The sequence below is a fragment of the Aricia agestis genome, chromosome 3, assembly GCF_905147365.1.
Source record: "Aricia agestis chromosome 3, ilAriAges1.1, whole genome shotgun sequence".
In the NCBI taxonomy this organism is placed as follows: domain Eukaryota; kingdom Metazoa; phylum Arthropoda; class Insecta; order Lepidoptera; family Lycaenidae; genus Aricia; species Aricia agestis.
In genome coordinates, this window is record NC_056408.1 from 15,201,443 (window position 1) to 15,223,987 (window position 22,545).

The following is a 22,545-nucleotide window of genomic DNA, read 5'->3' on the forward strand; positions in this document are numbered from 1 at the left end:
CGGTTACAAACATATAAACATACAAATTGAAATAATTATATCAAATTAGTGTATTATCATCGGTCCTCGATAAATCTACAAAGTTTGAACGAAATCTGGCCGTTTAAAGTGGGTCAAAATCGCGCCTGAAGAAATCGGTTATAAACAAACATACAGGTGAAGCTAATAAAAAGCATATAAAAAAAAAGAACTTTTACGGGCAACTACAGTAAAGGAGGAGGCTAATTATATACGAGGAGATCACACACGCATTTAATGGTGTACGCTTATACGGGAACTAAAATTGCTCAACTCTAATCAATTCTCGTCATCTTTGACGTCTACATCAAGCAATTTGCGGCAACAAGCAGCAGTATTGCGCAATACAATACTGAGTGATGTGGCTATCGAATATTTGAGCAATATGACATTGAGCGATATAAAATAAATTGCTCCATATTGCTCCACTAATTGCTCCAGACCGCGCTAGTCGTTATTCCGAGCAATCATTGCCGTAATTATTGCCTATGTAAACGCATCTTAACACGAGTCCGGTCGAATCGGCCTGTGATCAGTCTGACCGAAACGATCGCCGTATACCTTAGTTATTTTTTGTCAATTTCAAAGTTTTACTTACTTTTGTTTGAGCTTCACATGAGATCTCAAAGAGGCGACGTATCGAGGTCCCGCCTCGCTCCGCTTACGGGCTAATTTGATAACTTCGTCCGTTACGTGCTTACATTTGGTATTCTTATCCAGATCCATGATCTGAAAATATCCAAAATTTTGTCTTTTAAGCCTAATGACGCAAACAAGCAAGCTAAAGCAAGTAACCTTTGGCTGTTCACGGCTTGCAGTTCAGTGGCCGTTAAATTAAAAGCGTGTGCATATACGGGCAACTAAAATTGCTCAATTCCAATCAATTCTCGTCAACTATGACGTCACGACTACATCAAGCAATTTGCGGCAACAAGCAGCAACAGGCAGCAATATTGCGCAATACAATTGCCTGGAATTTCCAAGCCCATCGGATATACATTAATTCGTATCTGCGACATTGAGCGATATGAAATATCTGGAGCAATTAGAAATTGCTCCATATTGCTCCACTAATTGCTCCAGAGACCAGATCGGTGTATTCGTGTCGCCGAGCAATTATTACCGCAGTTATTGCTGGTGTAAGCAGACACATTCAGACAAATTTTTTTCCTAGTTTAACGTGACAAAAAGTATTGGGATATTATTAAATGCACATCAGAATAATTTTCAGCACACTACCCTAACTCCGCTAATTAACTGAATGCATACCAGAAAAACTAACGCTGATCAAAAAAAAACAATTGATTAACTGAACACGTCCTTCAAAAAAAACATAAACATCATACAAAACGAGACGAAACCTTTATAACCGAATTCACACCAAAAATATGGTTCATACATCGGATATATTATTTGTACAACTAAAATTTAAATTGTTTATCAAAAATACTAACTTGCACTCTAAATTGGACAATCTTACAACGGAATTTCTAAAAACGATATCGAAAGGTGCACCACAATAAAATCGATTTCTATTATCAAAACAAGTCTACAAATTGACAAATCGTGCAACAAAAATATTTTTAACCTAACTTTATTTTCTTTTTGTTTCTATGTTTTACTGAAAAACATGTTGGGGCCTCCTCATCTAACGCCGCACTCACTCCTGTGCGCTCGCTCTTTACTCTTTAGCGACCACCGACATATCTTGATCTATTTCTGTGTTAGCGACAAAGATTTTTGGTAATTCACTACTGTATTATAATTGTATGGGTTAATAAATTTATTAATGATTCTTATGTAATTAATAGCAATGTTTGCCCAATACGACTTGATTGGGTTAGGTTAGATGGCTAAGGCTAAGGAGCGTAGCGCAGCGTAGCTCCCACCTTAGCCATCGTGGTTATTTTTTGTGAACCACCCAGAAGTAGGAGCCCCGCGTAGTGGGGCTCCGTCGACTCATAATTGAAGCCAGTTGTTTTTTTCTTTTTTTTTCTTTAGTAGCTTTGTCAACCCCTAGAGCGCAATTCCTAAGCCGGAGGCTTAATTATTTTGCAATATATCGGTAAAGAACCCTTTGTGCGCGAATCCGACTCGCTCTTTGCCGATTGTTTATTATTATTGTTTATAAACTGATTACCATTCACTGTGCCAAAGTTTAGTCCATGTTAAGTTAGCACTTGATGATTTTTATGTGTTCTTAATTATATGAACATAACAAATTAAATTGGGTTTTCTTTAGAATAAATGATGTTCCTAAAAGTAATTTAGGTGATGGTTTTCCTTTATAAAGTTGTAGTATGTTTGTTGAACTAAGGAATTGTTAGATATACTATTTTAATAATAGTTATGCGTTCAGTAAAACAGTTTCACAAATAACTTTAAATAGTATGCTGAATTCGCATTATTTAGGGCGCATAATTAGTGTGCAAGTCAGTATTTTTGGTGAAACTTTCAAATATTTTGATCGAGAAAAGGGAATATACAGATATTGATTTAAATACATGCCATATGTATTCTGTGGTTAAATATAAAAGCAACCTATAGATCAATGTTAGTTCCAAGCTGCGGAAAACATAATATTATAATTAATGCAGGCCATCTTTATACTAGATTGCTTTTATTCAACATTATAATCTATTAAATAAAGAAAAATCAGGCTCACCTTTATGTTGTACTAGAATTTTGTATAAAAATACTATAAAATGACTTGCTTTCACAAAAAATTTTCTTGATATGATTGATGATTGATCGAACGATTTCAAAATTATTCAAATAAGATTTTTTTTTTGCTTTTTCTGACCAACCGGCCAGTGATTAGGTATCGTCAAAGAAAAGAGTTTTTTCTCAAAAACATTATTATTTACTTTCTTGTCTTCTTATTTAGTTCTATTGAATAATAATATTATAGTTACATAGTGTTTTTCAAAAGCTTTAAAGTTAGGATTGTATTAAAATAATAATAATGAATGAGGTAATCGAGGTAAAATCCATACTAGCGTTTTCCAAGGGCTTTAAAGTTAGGATTGTATAATAATAATAATAATTAATGAGGTAATCGACTGAATAACTTCTAAAATTCTTAATTGATACTTCCATATCCATACTAATATTATAAATGCGAAAGTGTGTCTGTCTGTCGTGTCATATCGGTATGAAGCTATACCAAAAAAATATATGACGTAGATAGCCGAATAGACGTTGAAATAAACACAACATTTTTTAATTGCCGCATTTGGCGCTGTCACCGTAAGATTGTAAAAACCGCGAGATTGTAATATGACGAAGTGATGGATTGTAAACAAACAGTTTTCCGGTGATTTTAAATTAATTATTTCGTATTTAAAATAACTTCAATTGCCTTAATATTTGATGTACCTATAACATTGAATAAAATTTAAACCGCGAGATTGTAATATGACGAAGTGATGGATTGTAAACAAACAGTTTTCCGGTGATTTTAAATTAATTATTTCGTATTTAAAATAACTTCAATTGCCTGAATATTTGATGTACCTATAACATTGAATAAAATTTAGATATATTTAAAGTGCAATTTGAATTATAAATTAGGTTAATTTTAATAATCGAACATTCAAACAGCACTTTAAATATATCTAAAAAAAATTGTATGTTATACATCTCATACTATTTGGCATTGAAATTATTTTAAATACGAAATAATTTATTTAAAATCACCGGAAAACTGTTTGTTTACTATTTATCACTTCGTCATATTACAATCTCGCGGTTTTTACAATCTTACGGTGACAGGCGCTATAAAAACTATTCGATGAATGTCCTTCCCGGGGTCCCAAAGTATCTCCATACCTTTCAACTCAATCTGCCGAGCGGTTTAAGCGTAAAAAAATAGCAGACTGATAGACAAATAGTCATAGTTTCAAAATTATAATATAAGGATTGCATAAAAGGTTAAAAGGAAAGCACGCCAGACGAAAATAGCTGCGGCATTCTTCTGTCGCAACAATGAAACAGAACACCGCACTACAATGTGTTATGTGTGTGAAAGTTGGCCGAATCCCTCATCCCGTCTAAATGTCGTACAAGACAGTAACATAAAACGGTCATTTATTTCCATTTTAAAAATATGGGTTAATGGGATCACATCCGAGGCGCGGCCAAGTAAACTCGGCGCGGAGCCCCGACCGAGTGCCCCTAAGTCGGCGCATTAGTGGCTAGATTAGATTTTAACACGCGAAAAGAAAGTTGCGTCGATATAAATATATTCGGAAACGCTCGGGCGGTTCCGCCGCAGTCCGCGCCCGCCCGCCGTACGTGCTGCGCTCGCGCTGGGCGGGAATCGCTCCGAACCTGTTACGCTTCAAAACTCTCATAAACTTTGACTAGTTCGCTATTATTTCTATGAATCGGTCTTTAAGTGTGTATGTGCGTCTATTTGTAGCTAATGGTTGCCTGAAAATGTTTTGCGAAACGTGGAATTCCACTTATGAACTCAAAGATGCATTCCGTTAAAATTCTTACATCGAGCGAGCGAAGCGTGCACGTGCGTTTATTTTCACTTATAAATAGCTCAGTCTGCTGAAACTTAGGTATGACGTCGCTGAAGGAGAGCGAGCTGCAGGACGATAAAGGGCGGAGAAGGGATTCGAAGGACGTGACGGAGCTACCGCCGATAGGTTCGTCCTTACATAAAAGAAGACGAGGCGAGCCGCCGGCGACTCTGTCCGTCAAGTCTCCCCAAACGCCGTCGGACGCCGAGGGCTCCTCCCCGTGCACCGCCGGCCCGACGCCCGAGGACTGGACCCGCGATGGGGACAACCGGGACGCCGAAGCATTCTGCGACAACATGCTCCAGAGACTCAAAGACAGAAACGACGCCCTGTCCCTCCGCGGCAAGCTGGTGGCGACGCAAACGAAGGAAACCCTCGAAGCTGTGGATCACATGGAAAAATTGCTGAAACTTTTAGATCAGGTCATAACTCTAGAGGATAAAAACTCCCGTTTCATCAAGAGGCTGCAGCAGATACATCTCGCTAGGTTACATATCGCCCGAAGAAAAATGATAGAGGAGAACGAGAGGCTAAAAGATGAAACGAATGAGATCGACCTCATCAACGAGGCGCTAGATACTCAGCTGGACGGTGAATACGGCCAGGCGTTTTTCGACTCTATGCTGTCGGGCCACAAGGGCGTTAAAAGAACAACCTCTAGATGGAAGACTCACTCAAGGTTTGGGGGCTCGTTGCTCAGGAGACAGAGATCGCGGTCAGCTGGCGGCGAGGACAGTGACGCGTCCCCCGGCACACCTCTAAGACGAAAGTCAGACGGCATCTTCTGTAAGGAGGTGGAAAAATCAAAAGTCTCCAACTGGAAGAAAGTTAAATTTGCCTTTAAGTAAGTTTTTTTAATTTTGTGTGGATAACGGACAAGAGAACGCAATGTGCAGTACCTAAGTTACCAACAAAAATGATTTATCAACATTATTGGAAGTCTGATTTATTTTGTACTAAAAAATCAGTTACAAATTGGGCTACTTAAATGTTTTAAGCCACATTGTCTGACACTGTTAGTTAGGTTGTTTAAGTTCTATCCGTGGTTCACTACAGGTGGGAGAAAGCGCAATGGTCTACCACATTGGGTGGGGCAGCTGCCGTTGCTGCTGGTGCCATGGTAGGTGCAGTAGCCCTGGCCGGTTCCAACCCAGCTGGCAACCAAGTCAACCAAGCGGGCAACCAGGCCAGTCCAACTGGCAACCTTGCCAATCAAGAACCCAGGGACTCGGCGAGCCTCACAACCGGCAGTGCACTGTCTCTCACACCAAATTCTTCGTGCGAAGAGTTGAGAATCGATTCTGGTAAATACCTAAAGTGTATTTTAGTTACGATAGTTTTTCTTATTCTTAGAGTCACTGCACGATATAAAACTTAGTTTTATGCACGTTTTATAGTCTATACGAAAAGTTTTTGTATCACCGTTTCCAACATGTTTCCAATGTGTGGTAAATGGTAATTAATTTTTTATAAAATTAACGAAGCACAGATATTTGATAAGACTAGAGATCGCCCAATGGTCTGAAATTCACTGACCTCCATTAGTACTTGTATAATGGAGGTCAGTGCCTGAAAAGTATTGACTATTCAGATTTAACAAAAAAAAAACAATGCATTTTTAATTTGACAACAGACTTTAACCATACTCGTAAACAAAGGAGTATAATTTGTATGTATCGGCTTGTCAGTCAAAACATGGTAGTGTGCGCATTGTAGTGTGTGTAATGTTTTATTTATTAAAATAATGTATGTTATAAGCATAATTTTAAAACAATATTAGCTCGATGCACTCCTTCTTCATATAAACTACAATTACTGTGCGATATTGCATGCTCCTACGTTTCCGCATTTTTTGGTAAAAAGGGTTCCCAAGTTTTTCGCTCGCTATTAATAGAAATTTTTAACATTTTGTAATTTGAAGTTGTATGCCTCGAATAGCCGTTAGGATTTTATTGCGTAATATTGTACAATTTTATTGACCGTCTAGGGCTAATATTGAACGCGCCCAGCTTTCAATCTTGTTGTCAAATAAATTGTTCAATAAAATATTGTTCAATATTATTGAGCTCGTTAGGGGCCCGCTTAGTGCGTTGCTTTGTTTGGCTACTATAGTTACGAATTTTACATGGCTTTTAGTAACTTAAACGCCTTTTTTGTTGCAGGAGTATGTCGGAGAAGCGGTCATGATACTGAAAACATTTTCTTACGAGCACCTACGCAGGTGATTAATAAATCTATATAATATGAAGCAATTATTACAACTTCGTTTTCGTGATAATTCATCTATAGCGCTCTACTTTGTCTGAAAGATATTACGTTAGTAACATAGTATATCATTGTATTATATAGACAAACAGACTGTCAACATTTGCAAGAATCTATCATATTGTGTACTATCAGAGAAGTTGATTCCTATGCAGATGGCAGACCTAAGTAATTTGGACGCTTTATGTCATACCCAGCCTACAAATCACAACTTACATTGAAATGACATATTCCGGCCAAATGACGTAGGTCCGTCAACTGCACGGGAATAAATTTTCTCGATGGTACATTCAAAATAATTACCACAAAGGAAATAATTGTCGGGTGTACTCTTTATCATTCGTTAGGTCTAGTGCCAAGTTACTGTAATTGCAGCTAGCACAATAAATAAATAAAAAATTGAAGAACTCTTTACACATCAACTATATTCCAACGTTATGCCAATTGTAAGCTCAACCTCGTCATCCAGGACGACAGTTCCACGTCTCCATCTCCAAACAAGCTGCACAAGAGCCCTTGGGGGAAGATGCGGGACATCATCCAGACGCACCGGGACTCCGTGAAGAAGAAGACCAAGGGGTCCAAGTCTCCAGACGTTCCAGCGAGAAGGAGGTCCTTCAGCGACGGTGGAGACAGTGACGCGCCACCAGAACTCACCCTGACCATACCTTCGTCTGAGGAACTTGGTAAGTTTCATTCCCATAAAAAAAATGATTGTAAGGAGTTTATACTTACACTAGCTGTCCCGGCAAACGTTGTTTTACCATATAAAATATATACAAGCTGTTTGACCGAGCTTTGCTCGGTATCCGATGAAAATGACATTTTCTAGAAATGATTCCTAGCTAGATCGATTTATCGCCCCCGAAACCCCCTATATACTAAATTTCATGAAAATCGTTGGAGCCGATTCCGAGATTCCAATTATATAATATAAGTAGTTGATCTGTAGTGCTAGCACGGCGACCTTCGGAAATGCGAAAGTATGGACAAACTGTGGAACTAAACCTAAGGTGCCGTTCCGATCTTTTTTCGTTCCGAAAAATTCAATTAAAATGCCAATTTATGACACACTATAGTATATGTCATAATGTAGGATATTATTTGAATTTTTAGAACTATAGTCTGTCATAAAGTGGCTTTTTAATTGAATTATTATTCGGAACTAAAAAAGATCGGAACGGCACCTTAAGTTTATCTCCACAGTTAGTAATTACAGTCTGTCATAAAGTGGCATTTTAATTGAATTTTTCGGGATGAAAAAAGATCGGAACGGCACCTTAGGTTTATTTCCACAGTTTGTCCATACTTTCGCATTTCCGCTGGTCGCCGTGCTTGCACTACAGGTCACTTTTCATGGACGTAAAGTTGTAGATAAAAACGCCAATACTGTATAAAAAATCTTAAGGATAACGAATAAAAGCAAAATTATTATTTTTAAACAAAAATTGAAACCGACTTCCAAGGTAAAGACAATAGTAATTTTCTTAAATGAACTAACAAATATTAATTAATAATTCATATTCTGTACTCAGTATTTCTGTTCTCAATCTTCATAATTTGAAGTCGGCACCAGTCATATAAGTTGCAGTTATATTTTGTCATAGAACTGGCGATTAGGTTAGCTGGTAGTTGGTACCGACTTTAAAATAATGAAGACTAAGAACAGAAAAACTGAGTACAGAACATGAATTATTTAATACTTTTTAGTTCATTTAATATAGATCTACAAAAAAGCGATAAATTGCACATAGAAATTGCGCTAAAGTTAGCTGCTACGGAGTAAAAAATTATTATGAAGATTGAATGCAGAAATAGTTGACGCGTCTATGTGTGTCCCAAAAAATATCCAGGAGTTCCCTCTATATCTCACGAATTTCAGTACCAAATCACCACTTTCGTAAGCATTGTACCAATTTCGGGTTATTGTACCTCCATAAACACTAAATAGCACGAAAAGAGTTTTAAAAATTAGTCAACAAACGGTGGAATATTAATATAATTAAAGGCAAGATTTTTGAAAATAATGTGATGATTCATGGCATAATTATAGTGATGATGATGATTGTATTATTGACACATTGACATAATAATATGCTTTTAGTTGTTGAAACAACGCCAAAATTGCCGAACATTTATCTATAAGGATTCAAGAGTTCTGTACAGCACCTTCGGAACCAGGGTGTACTTCGGCGCAAATTCTTATTTTTTGGTAGTTTAAGCTTAAAATCCTTAAGAAAAACGTAAAATCACTATATGTTTCCATATAAATTTTAAGGAGTCCTGTCGATTTCTCATGGATTGCATCATCAGATCACCACTTTTGTGATCATGTTACCAAATTCGGGCTACATCGCATACAACAACAAAAGAATTTTGGAAATCGGTCTACAAACGACGGAGTTGTCCGCGAACCAATATAAAAAAGGTGAAATATATCCTCCTCCTTTTCGGAAGTCGGTTAAAAAGTAGCCTAAGTTATGCCTTACTACATCAGCTATGTACCAAAAAAAGTCCCGTCAAAATCGCTCCAGCCATTTCAGAGATTAGCTGGAACAAACAGACAGACATACAGACAAAAATTTTAAAAAATGTTGTTTTGGTGTCTGTACCCTATATACATTCATATGTATGTAGTAAAAAACGGTTCTTTCAATATTACAAACACTCCAATTTTATTTATACGAGGGGAGGTCCAAAAGTTCGCGGAATGAAAGGGTTGTTAATAAAATATAACAATAAATTTATTTTTCCTTTTCAATATAATCACCCTTAAGTGTAATACATTTATTTGATCTATGGATTAATTTTTCTAAACCATCGAAAAAATATTTTTTGTCTTTGGCCTCAAAATGCGCCGAAATTGCCTCCTTCTATTCGTTATCGTCGGAAAATTTCCTTCCCCTTAGCTCTTTTTTTAAATTTGGAAACAAATAAAAATCGCTAGGGGCCAGGTCTGGACTGTAGGGTGGGTGAACAAGTGGTTCGAATCCATGCGTGTGAAGAGCAGCCATGGCAACTCGGCTCTTGTGAACCGGCGCGTTGTCTTGCAAAAGCAACACACTCTTGGCCAATTTTCCAAGACGTTTTTCTTTAATTGCCTCCTTTAACTTTTCTAATATTAATGCGTAGTATTCTCCGGTTATAGTGGTACCTTTTTCTTTATAATCAATCAGTAATATTCCCTCACAATCCCAAAAAACAGTGGCCATCAACTTTCCAGCCGATTCTGACACTTTGAATTTCTTGGAAGGTGGTGTACCCTTTTTGTGCCATTGCATGGACTCCTGTTTTGATTCAGGTTCAAAGTGATGAACCCATGTTTCATCTCCAGTAACAATCCGCTCCAAAATCTGCACAGGGTTGTCTCCACACACCTCCAAAAAGTGCTTAGACGCGTCGATGCGCTGCTGTTTTTGAAGCGGCATGAGCATTCTCAGCACCCATCTTGCACTGACTTTAGTCATGCCCAAGTGGTCGTGCAAGATCCGCAAAATGGTTGTATCTGATACTCCAACAAATGCAGATAATTGTTTTTTCTTTAAACGTGTGTCTTCCAGTACAAGTTTTTCAACTTTTTCGACAATGCCTGATGTGGTGGCCTCAACTGGCCGCCCAGAGCGAGGGTCGTCTTCAATTGAATCTCGACCATGTTTGAAAAGTCCATACCACTTATAAACCATTGTTTTACCAGGGCACTGATCTCCATAAACGGCTTCCATTTCATTTAAAATGGTTTGAACGTTTTTCCTTGCTTGGTAAGGAATTTTATCACAGCACGATGTTCAATTTTCTCCATAGTTGCAGTTTGCTTCCGGATTGACTTGTTTAGCAGGCGAGTACTCGTAAACGAATGGCGCTATAGGGTTGAGATTTTATATATATACTAATTATGAGTGCTCAATTAGTATGACACTAAGCGAGCTACCCTATCCCCACTCCATCCCCTCCATTCCGCGAACTTTTGGACCTCCCCTCGTATGTATGTATGTATGTATGTATGTATGTATAATATGTATAATATATAATATGTATAATATGTATAATATTATAATTCAGCATTTTGAAGTCCTGTATTTTACGGTTAAGTCCTTAGCATCATACATTTTATGTTTAAGCCAGGATCACATTCAATCCCTGCATCCGTATTTCTTGCATGTTCTCGATTCAACTCTCATAATCCTCTGTCTAATTCATTAAATTAATGCAAGTTTGCAATATTTTTTCCAATATCTCGTACATACGAGTCGCCAGATGAAAAAAAAAATTAAAAATTCGCGTCAAGCTCTCTTCGCACTGGGAGGAAAGTTTATGGATCAAGCGACTGTAATTGAATCCAAAATGTTCTGTCTAGAATTCTATCAAAAATTTCGAATTTTCTAGAATCCGAAGGCTCCCACCCGGCCCTCCGCAAGCAGCACTCGCTGGACCGGCCTCAGCACCGCCCCCTGCGGGACTCCAAGTGGACGCGCGTGAAGCGGGCCTTCCTCACCTCCGCCTCCGCCTCCGTGCCCTCCAGTCCCAACAGGCACTCCGCCTTCTTCACTGATGGAGGTAAGTGGATTTTAACAACTTCACTTGATTTACTCTATGTAATATGGTTCTGGCATAACCTAAAGAGGACCATCTACAAAATGACTCTTAGTTCTAAGATAGCATTATGGATAGAGAAAAATAATACGCTTTGGTTTTTTAGATAGTTGAAAAATCGAGACGGTTGTCAAGTTTGCAAAGTATTTTTTATCAGTAGGTTACAAATAACAATCCAAACCATGAGATAAGACAAGGAATCCATAAAACAAGTCATTTGTATGAAATTTTCTGGCTATGCGTAAGCAGCGTAACCTATGCGTAACCTAGGCCTACCTATGCCTAACCTACGCGTCCTTTTACCGCCTATGGACTTAATAGAGGATTAGTGTTATAATATCACTGTGCTACCTTTCAAGATATCTAGCAGCGCTTGTGCTCTGCAGCTCAGTTCGATTTTCAACATAATATTTCTCTATGACTGATAAATGTAAGCTTAGAGCCAAGGCCTGGTATGACGCGCCGCTCGCTTATCCACTAAACCCCATGAGTAATGCTACAGAAATACAACTAACTAACCGATCGTTGTGAGGTCATTAAAAGTTTGATTTGCGATCGATTTAGAGATTATACTATGCACTAATGAGTTATCGAATGTTCTAGATTCTAGCATGGGCGCCGGCAGGGGGGTGTCAGGTGGTGCATTTGCACCCCTCGGGAATCTCGGGATCAACAGGAATTATTGAAATAATTAAAAAGCCATCTTAGATTGAAAATATTTTTTTTAAGAACGAAACATTAGTTCGTAATGTTTCGGCACTAAATGTTTTCTGTTGATGTAAATAGACAGTCACAGTTGTTCGTAAAAAGTAAAAAGAAAAGAAAGAAATCTAAAATCTGCACCCCTTGGAAATTATTTCCGCCGGCGCCCGTGGATTCTAGTAGTATTAAGTCCAGAGAAATGTATGACTGAACTAGTTATACGACATTGTACATGAATAAAACTCAGGAACCGAGCAGATTTGCTTACAGAGTAACCCTTCGATCAAATATTTCTGAAATATATTATCAGAAATATTTGATCGAAGGAGTAACCTCTCTCCTTACCCGTGGCACACTCTAAATCAGTACCAAAATATAACAGTCGCCCCAACCGTTTGTGCAAAAAGAATCCAAAAGAGTTTGAAGTTCATTAATTGAATGTACCGCGCTGTATCACTCTCAGGTGCTCTCAGGTGGACTCTGGAGGCCCAGCACTAAAAATACTCGTTTATTTATGATATAATTTGCTAAGAAAATATTTTATTATAAAAGTCATAATATCAAAATATATGAGCTGCCCACTAAAATTTAGTTAGTTATGGCGGAAACTCGAAAATAGTTGGGAATAATTTACTCTGACGGAATTACTACATTGTAGAACTTACTAAAGGGTATTTAGCCTGAGACTAAATTTATTGCCTTACAAAATCTCCCTTTGTTGTTGTTTTCTGCCTTAGATATAGTTTTGGAAACGATTTACACGAGCAGTAACTAAACGAAAATTCAACAGATGTATAATACACAACATTTGACAAAACGCATACTTAATCATAAGGATATCATTTAAGTTATTAATGGACAAACAGCATTTACCAACCAATAACTATTATTTACAGACTTCTTTATTATTTCAGACTGAGTGAAATAATAATAAGTTATTACTTTAATTCATCAAGCCCCATACGGTCACCGGTGACCGAGACACGATAGAAATTATATTGTGTCTCGTTTTTCCACGATCGACGGGTAATAAAATATTGATCACATCGGCTATGAAACAAAAATTCTATAACAAAATTCTACGAAAACTCAAAACATACAAAAATACATAAAATTTGTGCATTTGACAACCCTATTTGTGAGGGCTGAAAATAATAATGATCTAAATACATCTTTAACATTAGTGAAAAGCACTTAATTGTTTACTTCATGATCACGTAGCACTTCCGGCTCGCGATCGGATGTTTTTGCCTCTGCCTGGATAACACGTTGGCTGACTACCAACGCTCGTTTCTCGAAAGCTTTCGTACAAAGTATACTTTGGAGTGAGTAGACATTAAGATAACAGCACAAGATTGGTGAGAGGAAATCTGCGAATTGATTCACTCTTTCAACTCGAATTTAAAAATTTTAATTTAACGCGCTATTGGTCGCTAGGGCGGGGCGCGCGTTTATTGGTATGGCTGTCGCGTTCTGAAGTTGTAGAATCTCACTCGTATCGTGCATTGTGATTTTTTAATCAGACCAATAATCCGAAATTGAAGAATCCGTCTTGTATCTATCTATCTATAATATTCATACGCGAGCCAAAAACTTTTGACGAAAAATGCGAAAACGTAGGCGAATGAAATTTTGCACAGTTATAGTTTATATGGTGAAGGAGTGCACCGAGCTAATATTATTTTGAAATTATGCTTTTATCATACATTTTTTTAACAAATAAAACATTACACACACTACAACACACACACTAGGAAAAATGACAGATTTTTAGTGACAAGCCTATACAGACGAATTATACTCTTTTATTTATGGTTGAAGTCTGTTGACAACAAGGTGACAAATTGAAAATGGATTATAGTTTTTTTTATTGAATCTTTGATACTATTAGACAATGCTTGCACGGCCAGTCTGAGATCAGCTGAGTCCCAGAGACAAGAGTTGAAAAAAATATGATAAAGTGAATATTTTTTTACAAAATATAGGTTATAGGTTATAGTCCTAATGTCGTTGAAACTAAGGTCGAATTTCGACCATTGGGCGATCTCTAGTATTTTCAATTACGAGTAGGTCACATGTCCTGAATGCTGACGTGAAGATTTAACATTTTTCATCCAGCTCAAAAATGTGCATAACGCCGCTAAAGCAGTTCTATAATAGGTACTGGATGAAACACCTGGATTTGATCAAATTACTACTCGTAATGTATGGTTATAAAAATTGGCAATTGTTACGGTTGAGCCTCGATAGCTTGGCGACTGCGAGATTTGTTTAATGCCAAGAATTAATTTTAAAGGCACATAAATTATGCTTGAATGGTTCTGTAATGGTGAAAGAGTAAATATTTTCAAACCAACCTAAAATATACACGTACAGGTAACAGGTGTACCTACCTGTAAAGGACAAGAGGCGGATGTCACAGCAAAATATATGGTGGAATATCTGCTGTCAAAAGCTTGTTGCTTACCTGTTTCAAGATACGTAATCATCCTACCGGTCGGATAGTAGGAAAACGGTATAACTTCTCTCCTACGCGTGGGATACGCAAAACTGTAAATACAATATGAAATATGTTTTCGGTTTTTAATCAACTGGAAACCTAATTTAAACATCCGGATTTTTCTTCTTTGACGAACACAAGTATAGATCGGCGATAATAATAGAAAATGGATATGCTGTAAAATGCTTGGAATTCTAATTATTAGTCACCACTGAGAACATCACCGTTCACGCCTCCTTTTATTAGGGTTCCGTACCCAAAGGGTAAAAACGGGACCCTATTACTGAGACTTCGATGTCTGTCCGTCTGTCCCCAGGCAAGAACGGTAATAGCTAGAGAGTTGAAATTTTCACAGATTATGTACTTATTTCTGTTGCTGCTATAACATTAAATACTAAAAATAAAATAAATTATATATTTAAGGGGCTCCCATACAACAAACGTGATTTTTTTACATTTTTTGCTCGGTATCAATGATGACAACAGGTAGCCACCTGAAAATATTATGTTCACCTGGAATCAGTAGGTAGTTACGTATCATACGTGGGAGAGCCATGCTTCGGCACGAATGGGCCGGCTCGACCGGAGAAATACCACGTTCTCACAGAAAACCGGCATGAAAACACAGTGCTTGCGCTGTGTTTCGCCGAGTGAGTGAGTTTACCGGAGGCCCAATTCCCTTCCCTATCCTCCCCTATTCCCTTCCCTTCCAATCCTTACCCTCCCCTATAACCCTATTCCCTCTTAAAAGGCCGGCAACGCACCTGCAGCTCTTCGGATGCTGCGAGTGTCCATGGGCGACGGAAGTTGCTTTCTATCAGGTGACCCGTTTGCTCGTTTGCCCCCTTCTTTCATTGAAAAAAAAAAACTTGCTACAGGTAAGCAACAGGCGTTTGACAGCAGAATTTCGTGTACAAAATCGTGCAATATCTGCTGTCAAACGCCTGTTGCTTACCTATTGTTGTTGTCGCAAGATACCTAAGCTGCGGACTGCGGTACATGTATGTGCGTGTTTTCTAATAAAATTGACATCTAGTATGAGGTGAATGCCCTCCTGCGCGGCCTCATATAAGTCAGTTTTGACAGCTGGCGCGCTGCCACGGCTGCAACACCTCGCCTGTTGATCTACTGCTAATAAACGCCATTAAACTACCAATCAATATTCCATGGCTGATAAACTAATGTCAGTACCGGAGAAGGAGATTATCTCCAAGTTATATTATAGAAAAAATGTTAGGTTTTCTTATTGTTTTTCAATTTTACACCCCTAAATAAATTTTCACAAAAATACTTTACATCGGTTTTCAAAATACTCTTTTTATAGAAAGACATTCAGTTCCAAATTTTTTTTTTATTTTTCTCATTAATTTAAGTAAGTACAAAATTCATACATTTCCTTGGGAAAAGGCGACTAAGCTAATAATAACCTAAAGTAACATTTACCGGGTTCAAACCCAGTAGCTTAGTACCTAAAATAGCTCCACAACATATTTTTTGTTTGGTGTTATGACTTCAGTTTTTAATTTTCCCAACGAGGAAAAGATACCTCGGGCGCGCGATGCGAAATTTCCCCGTTCCGAAAATCCAAACACGACCGAGATCCATTAACGGTCGCTCCCGAAACATATTTACGATAAACCAAACATAACGCGCAATGTAAACAAAATCGGCCGATAACTCCGCAAACTATTTCGTAAACCCGGCCTCTTTTTACAGCGCATAAATTGTAAAGATCTATAGATCTTAGATTAACACTATCAATATAAATCATGTTTGACGTAAAGCTCTTTGGCTCCATGATTTCAGGAATATATGAAAATTTCCTTCTTATTATAAACGGGATCAGAGTACTTATCTAACGTGGGCTGTGGAATATTCGGATGCAGATTTAATTAGTACTCAGTATACTTACGTAGCAATTTAATCAGTATTTTTATGCAATAGATCAGTTGAATTCAAATTATTTTTTGAATCCTCAATAACATTAGATTTGTTTTTTAGATCAACGTCATTTCCATCATTTTCATCCTTGTCTTTCAACGTATTTATATCACCTTTATTTAAATTTTCAATAAGAGAATTATCCCCATTGAGTCTCAATGAATCATCACTGTGAACACACGTTTTGACTTCTGCCAGTATTTCTGCTGCTTCGTCTTCAGCAGTCTTCAGTACTTCTATTAGACAGGCTTCGTGCATAGCTCCGTGGGCCAGCATCTTGGTCAGATCCACTATACCGTCAATCAGCTTTCCCGTTATTGACATCACGACTGATTTTAAAGCAGGTGACTGAAATAATATTAAATTAGAAAAATATGTATGTTTTTAAATTAAGAAATTTAAAAACAACCTCCGACTGTCCGATCCAAAACTAATCAGTGTTTGGACTTAGGAATCGACACAAATAAATAGGAAATTGTATCTAACAATTTTCATGAAATAGATACACCTCTTTTTTCTTAAGGGATCTAAAAAATAAATAATTCACCGGAGGTTTTTCCCAGTCAAAGATGATTAGGCAACATACCCTGGTTAATACGAACCGAGCTTAGTCGTTTGATCATGATTTGTGAGGCCTTGTCAATCCGCAAAATAAGACTTCAGATTTATCCTCAGCAGTTTAATGTCTGGCTGTAACTAACCTTCGAGATGACGCATTTGACGACCTTCTTCAGAGAATCGTGCTCGTGACCGCAGACTCTTAACAACTCATAAATCCCCTTCTTCTGAGCGTTGATCTGAAATTTACTTTTATTATCTATTCCTAGCCACTATGTTTGTAGTTCCTAACATCTGGAAACTAAGGTGAACCGAAGATGTATTCTCAACTCAACCACGACGAATTTAGAAGTCATTTTGGGTTGGGATTTCCTAAGCTTTTTATACGATAGTTCAGCCCACGCCTGAAGATTTAGACGTCTAGTTATTTCGTCAAGTATTACTACCACTTAGATAATTACTTCGTAATGGTTATTGCGGTGCTCGTCGTTGTTTTTAAAATGAAACACAAATTGAATAGTGATGAATGAGTATGATCATTAGTAATATTATTTGGCGTAAATAGAAACATGCCGGGACTTGGGAGATTGTTAAATTTTGAATGTTCTTAATTTAAATATTTTTTTATTTTGCTTTGTCACTATTTTTTCCCTTACATGATAAAACTTTTATATAGTTTTAGCTTTAAAGGTATGTTAACTTTACCGGTTTAACTTCATCTCTGATCATATTCTTCAGGGTATGGATCTTGTTGATGGCCAGTACTGGGTCCTGGCCGATCAGCGCGTACCCACACACCACCATCTGGTGCAGAGCCTTCTCTGTCAGTGACGTGGATTGGTTGTCTTTTTGTTGCAAGCAGCTGTCGACCTAAAAAAAGCATTCTTAAATTAATTTAGCTACAGTTACATACATACACTACAAACTTCAAGCGGTCGAAATTGATTTTTGACAATAATTCACGTCTGGTTTTTAAATGATATGGTTTATTGATCGCTGTATGTCTATTGCCTAACTTTAAAATATTAACCGATCAACAATGCCGTTACATCCCGTCTAGTGTAGTCCCGTCCCTTGAGACTCCCGTCAAAAAATCTGAGAAACCTGGCATCAGTGTATGAAAAAATTCTAATGAGACTTCAACTCAACTCAAGAACCGCTATAGCTAGACTTCTGAAATTTTTCATTTCACAGATTGTGTATTTCTGTTGCCGCTATAACAAATAATACTAAAAACAAAATAAAGTTAATATTTCAGGGGGGCTCCCATACAACAAACGTTATTTTTTGGGCCATTTTTGCTCGTTATCAACAATGGCAACAGCTAGGCACTTGAAATTTTCACAACATCCTTAATGGCGCATTTTCACTGGTCGATAGGGTCTGCATGCAGGGTGCGGGAGATTTCTGAAAGGCATGCCACGACCAATGAAAATGCGCCATTAGTTGTTATAGACTCCCCGTATGCTGTATGATGTATACCGTAACGAGTTAACGACTAATGAAAATGCGCCCTAATTGTACTTGTTCTATAATAATTATTATTAATAATAAAATTAAAATAAATATTTAGGGGGGCTCCCATACAAAAACACAATTTTTGCCTACTTTCGTTCTATAACGTTACGGAATCCTTCGTGGGCAAGTCCGACTCGCAATTGACCGATTTTTCTTCTGTTATTTTTGAGCCATTCTCAATACTTTTATCGTTTTATATAAATGATGAATATAAGTACTGAAATTGTTTAAGATCGAAAAGGAAAATGTATGTTTGTCGTTTATTCCGCGCTCGCAATTCACATTTACGACTCCTCAGAACTCATATCTCAAACTAAATAATAAAATATTCTCAGAAATCTTCGAGATCAAAATAAAATGCACGCAAACGGTGTTAGAGCAAAGAGCATCTAAATGTCAGGAATTATTGTTTCTGGCTTTGGAGAGACGATAAAGTTAATTTTATTATTTTACGTTGTAAACACCAATGTTATTTACAATACCTGTATGTACAATTTACAAACTTCGATTATTATAATTATAATAATCGAAGTTTGTAAATAAATATTCGATAAAGGAAGGTAATTAGGCGCATCTAGATAACTCTAAGTTCTAACCTTTAATATTAATGTTGTGCCGTAGCTCGTAGGCCCATCGTAGGCCGTAGCACCTTATCTATGTCCAGTGTCAGTACAAAGCAGGGTGGGTCGCACCAACTTACTTTAACTATAAATCTAACTTTAACTATAACAAAATGTCAAATGAACTGTCAAATCCCTAGTAAAAGTCGTCATATTTGACGATAACCTTAACCTTAACTTTAACAACGCCAAATGCAACCCAACCTTTACTAACGAAATGATCCATGTGGTTCTTCTAAGTAGTAAACATAACATTCATAGCACAGGTATAACTGCAATATTGCACAAAGTCGGAGCAGAGGGTGTTACTATCACATACTGTACAGTGCTCCCAAAGTGATAATGCGCATAGAAATTTTCGTAATTTCTCGGCAATGATCGTATTTCCCGAGCGTCGGGAGACATTGCTGCAAGCATAAACCTATAATGCTATATTAAGTCTATGGCTGCAAGCGCTGTTTTAAACTTAACTTTAAGAAAAACAGCGCTTTGCAGCGACGTAGAGGCGCCTGACGTTGCTTGGACGTTACCACGGTAATGCCGCGATGGCTTCCCGGTGAGTTAGCGACAGTGGACAGCCACCGGCTATATGATATTTACTTCCATTTCCCTTGAACAAGGTGCAAAATGCAAGTCTCATAGATTCGGGTGTTTTCGTGATTACGACAATTAGCGAAGATTTCCATGCGCATTATTAATTTGGGAGTACTGTAAATATAATCTGACCAAAATGCGACATGTTGATGCACACGCTATATCAGAATATTGACAGAGACATATACCTTAGCTGGTGCCTTTACTTTCATGTCATCCAAAGAAGTTTGCAGCTCCGTAAACCGGTCAAGAGTGTTCTGGGTCCCGTTTTGCAGCAGGAGATGTATTTTCGTCATTACCATATCCAATGACCTGCAAATTCCAAAAGTTATAAATCATCAAAAATTTAGGAGAATAAAACAAACAAAACAAACGTTTTAACTTTGATTAGAATACTAATAGGTCTACCAGGATCTGATGGCAATTTTCGACAGCAGATTTTCAAAAAATATATGTAGATCATTGGATAAATTTTTATATTTGCATGTTTTACACACAGAATAAGCCGCTAAAGGAGAAAAAAAGGATCAAAATGTTTTATTCCCATTACCCCGGAGTCAATTTATTTTATCACTTTTTGCCATCAGATTCTGGTAGACCTATATTTCACTACTTTATTCCCTTCAAACATCTTAATTAATATTGCTTATTGTTTATTTGCTTTTAAATTATTTCACTAACAAATTGGTAAGTAACAAGAAACGTTTCAACGGGTAGTAATCAGTATCAATTTTTTAATCCAGTCCCAACCACGGCTAGTTTGACAATCAGAGGAGAATTTTGAAAATATGATAAGATTTAAACATAAACAGTACCTACTGCTACTTATTATAGAAGATTTTATGAGTTTTCTAACCGTTCTAAGTCCACATTAAACTTCTTCTCAATACTCTGTACGAGGTCATCAGCCAGCTTGTAAGTAATTTCATTCTCTATAATTTTATCCACCTGACTTCGTTTTGCAACTTTGGCATCTAACAAATATGTGCTCTATAACAATAAAACTTTCTTCTTTATGATTATAACCGCAATTCATAAAATTTTGAATTACAACAATAATATTCCACTGTGACTGCTAACACAATTTATTATAATTACTACAGCAACTAAATATAATATTATTGTCATATTGTACTTAAATAATATCTTCAATATTTACCAGTTTAGTACTAAATACTGGGACTACTAACGCCTCCGTGGTCTAGTGGTTAGAGCGTCGCTCTCGACTCCGGAGGTCGTGGGTTCGAATCCTGCGTTGGAAACATGTTATTTCCAAGTTTGGTTAGGACAATGCAGGCTGATCACCTGATTGTCTGACAAGTAAGATGATCCATGCGTCGGATGGGCATGTAAAAAGTCGGTCCTGCGCCTGATCTCTCGCCAGTCGTGTCGGTCTTCCGTCCCAGTGGGTTATGAGAGTAAAAGGAATAGAGAGTGCTCTTGTGTACTGCGCACACACTTGGTCACTATAAAATTACTCCTGCGTACCTGGCCTGGTTTCAATGAAACCGGCCACCGTCACCGAAACCGGTGTGGGGAGTATTTACTTACTTACTAAATACTATTAAGTTAAAATAATTCGTTTGAAACTTTTTTAACCATTACCGTTAAAACGGGCAAAAGGCCCACCACACATTCCCACCACTGCAACTCCTGTGTCGCTAGGATCAACAGTGGTAACCAACCACGAAAACCCTTTGATATGATCTTAGGGATGCCCGAGGGACAAGCTAAATCTGTCTTGGGACCCGCAACGAAATTAATCAGAAGAAATGTAGGAGGAGTAAAAAATATCCAATTTTCCTCCCGAAGCAAAGCGGGAGACAGCCAAATTGTAATGACATTGATGTCAGAACAAAGGGGCAAGCACCACGGGAGAAAAATTTAGTTAAAAACCATCACCGTTAGAGACCACGCACAACTTTCAGCCAAATTAGAAAGGGCCAAGGGGCAATCGACTCAATATGTGTTCACACATACTAGCTATCAATAACCATCACCTTGGTCACTGAGATCAGTGACCAAGGTGATGGTTACACCAATAGCGGCTCGAACCACACCATCAAAGAGACCTACAAATGGAATGATGCTTCCTCCCTTTTAATTTTTGCCAAGCGATCTTAAAATCTTGCGCGACCAGCAGTGGCGCTGCCACACGCAATAAACTAGTAATGAACGTCGTTACTTGCCAAAAGAATATAATAAACAGCATAGAAATTCTTCAAATACTTCGCACTCATAGCGAGCGATGGAGGCGATTTCTCAATATCAGAAATATAAATAGCCGACGAAAATAACCGCCGGCTATTCTCGAATCAAATCATAGCCGTGTTTACGATTGAATAACACCATCAAATTATTTTACTGCTATCGGAGAGTTCACATCATTTTTTTCGCAGTGCGTCGCGCAAAACCTTTTTAACGGAATTTCAAAAATATATTCGTCATTTAATGGATTTTGGACATACGCGTTAACTTGCTTGTATTGTTTATGTATGCGCATACACATGTTTTATCTTATATACAAAATTCTCGTGTCACAATGTTAGGCCGCGTACTCCTCCGAAACGGCTTTACTGATTAAAAAAAATATATATGCATATTCAGTGGGTCTGAGAATCGGCTACTGGGTACTTTTTATAAGATGTGATTTGTTGATAGTGCATTTGTTGAATAAATAATAGTAAATTATTACAACTCCAGACTG

General features: G+C 37.5%; 2 protein-coding genes across 3 annotated transcripts in view; one reads left to right on the top strand and one right to left on the bottom strand.

Annotated features, from left to right (window-relative positions):
- Nucleotides 1-4,305: 4,305 nt before the first annotated feature.
- Nucleotides 4,306-22,545, top strand: part of LOC121740457 — a 31,989-nt gene continuing 13,749 nt past the window's right edge. The window contains exons 1-5 of the mRNA XM_042133151.1: nucleotides 4,306-5,394; nucleotides 5,607-5,854; nucleotides 6,713-6,771; nucleotides 7,285-7,501; nucleotides 11,199-11,369. Of these exons, the coding sequence (XP_041989085.1) occupies nucleotides 4,592-5,394; nucleotides 5,607-5,854; nucleotides 6,713-6,771; nucleotides 7,285-7,501; nucleotides 11,199-11,369 (1,498 nt within the window). The 5' untranslated portion in view covers nucleotides 4,306-4,591. The remainder of the gene's footprint in view (nucleotides 5,395-5,606; nucleotides 5,855-6,712; nucleotides 6,772-7,284; nucleotides 7,502-11,198; nucleotides 11,370-22,545) is intronic.
- LOC121740458 lies at nucleotides 16,098-22,182 on the bottom strand. Of its 2 annotated transcripts, none has more exons than XM_042133153.1 (6): nucleotides 22,028-22,182; nucleotides 20,695-20,828; nucleotides 20,027-20,150; nucleotides 17,812-17,976; nucleotides 17,250-17,345; nucleotides 16,098-16,896 (listed from the first exon to the last, which is right to left on the bottom strand). In XM_042133153.1, the coding sequence occupies exons 1-6, from the start codon at nucleotides 22,076-22,078 to the stop codon at nucleotides 16,528-16,530; spliced, it is 939 nt and encodes a 312-aa protein (XP_041989087.1). In that variant the 5' UTR covers nucleotides 22,079-22,182; the 3' UTR covers nucleotides 16,098-16,527. The 2 variants fall into 2 exon arrangements, with proteins under 2 accessions (XP_041989087.1, XP_041989086.1); XM_042133152.1 differs by having other exon boundaries at nucleotides 17,806-17,976.

Coding starts and splice junctions, on each gene's coding strand:
- LOC121740458 (XM_042133152.1), bottom strand. CDS start 22,078: ATGAGTGCGAAGTATTTGAAGAATTTCTATGCTGTTTATTATATTCTT. Junction 20,151..20,694: donor TTTAATGTGGACTTAGAACG/GTTAGAAAACTC, acceptor TGGAATTTGCAG/GTCATTGGATATGGTAATGA. Junction 17,346..17,805: donor ATGAAGTTAAACCGGTAAAG/TTAACATACCTT, acceptor AGTAAATTTCAG/ATCAACGCTCAGAAGAAGGG.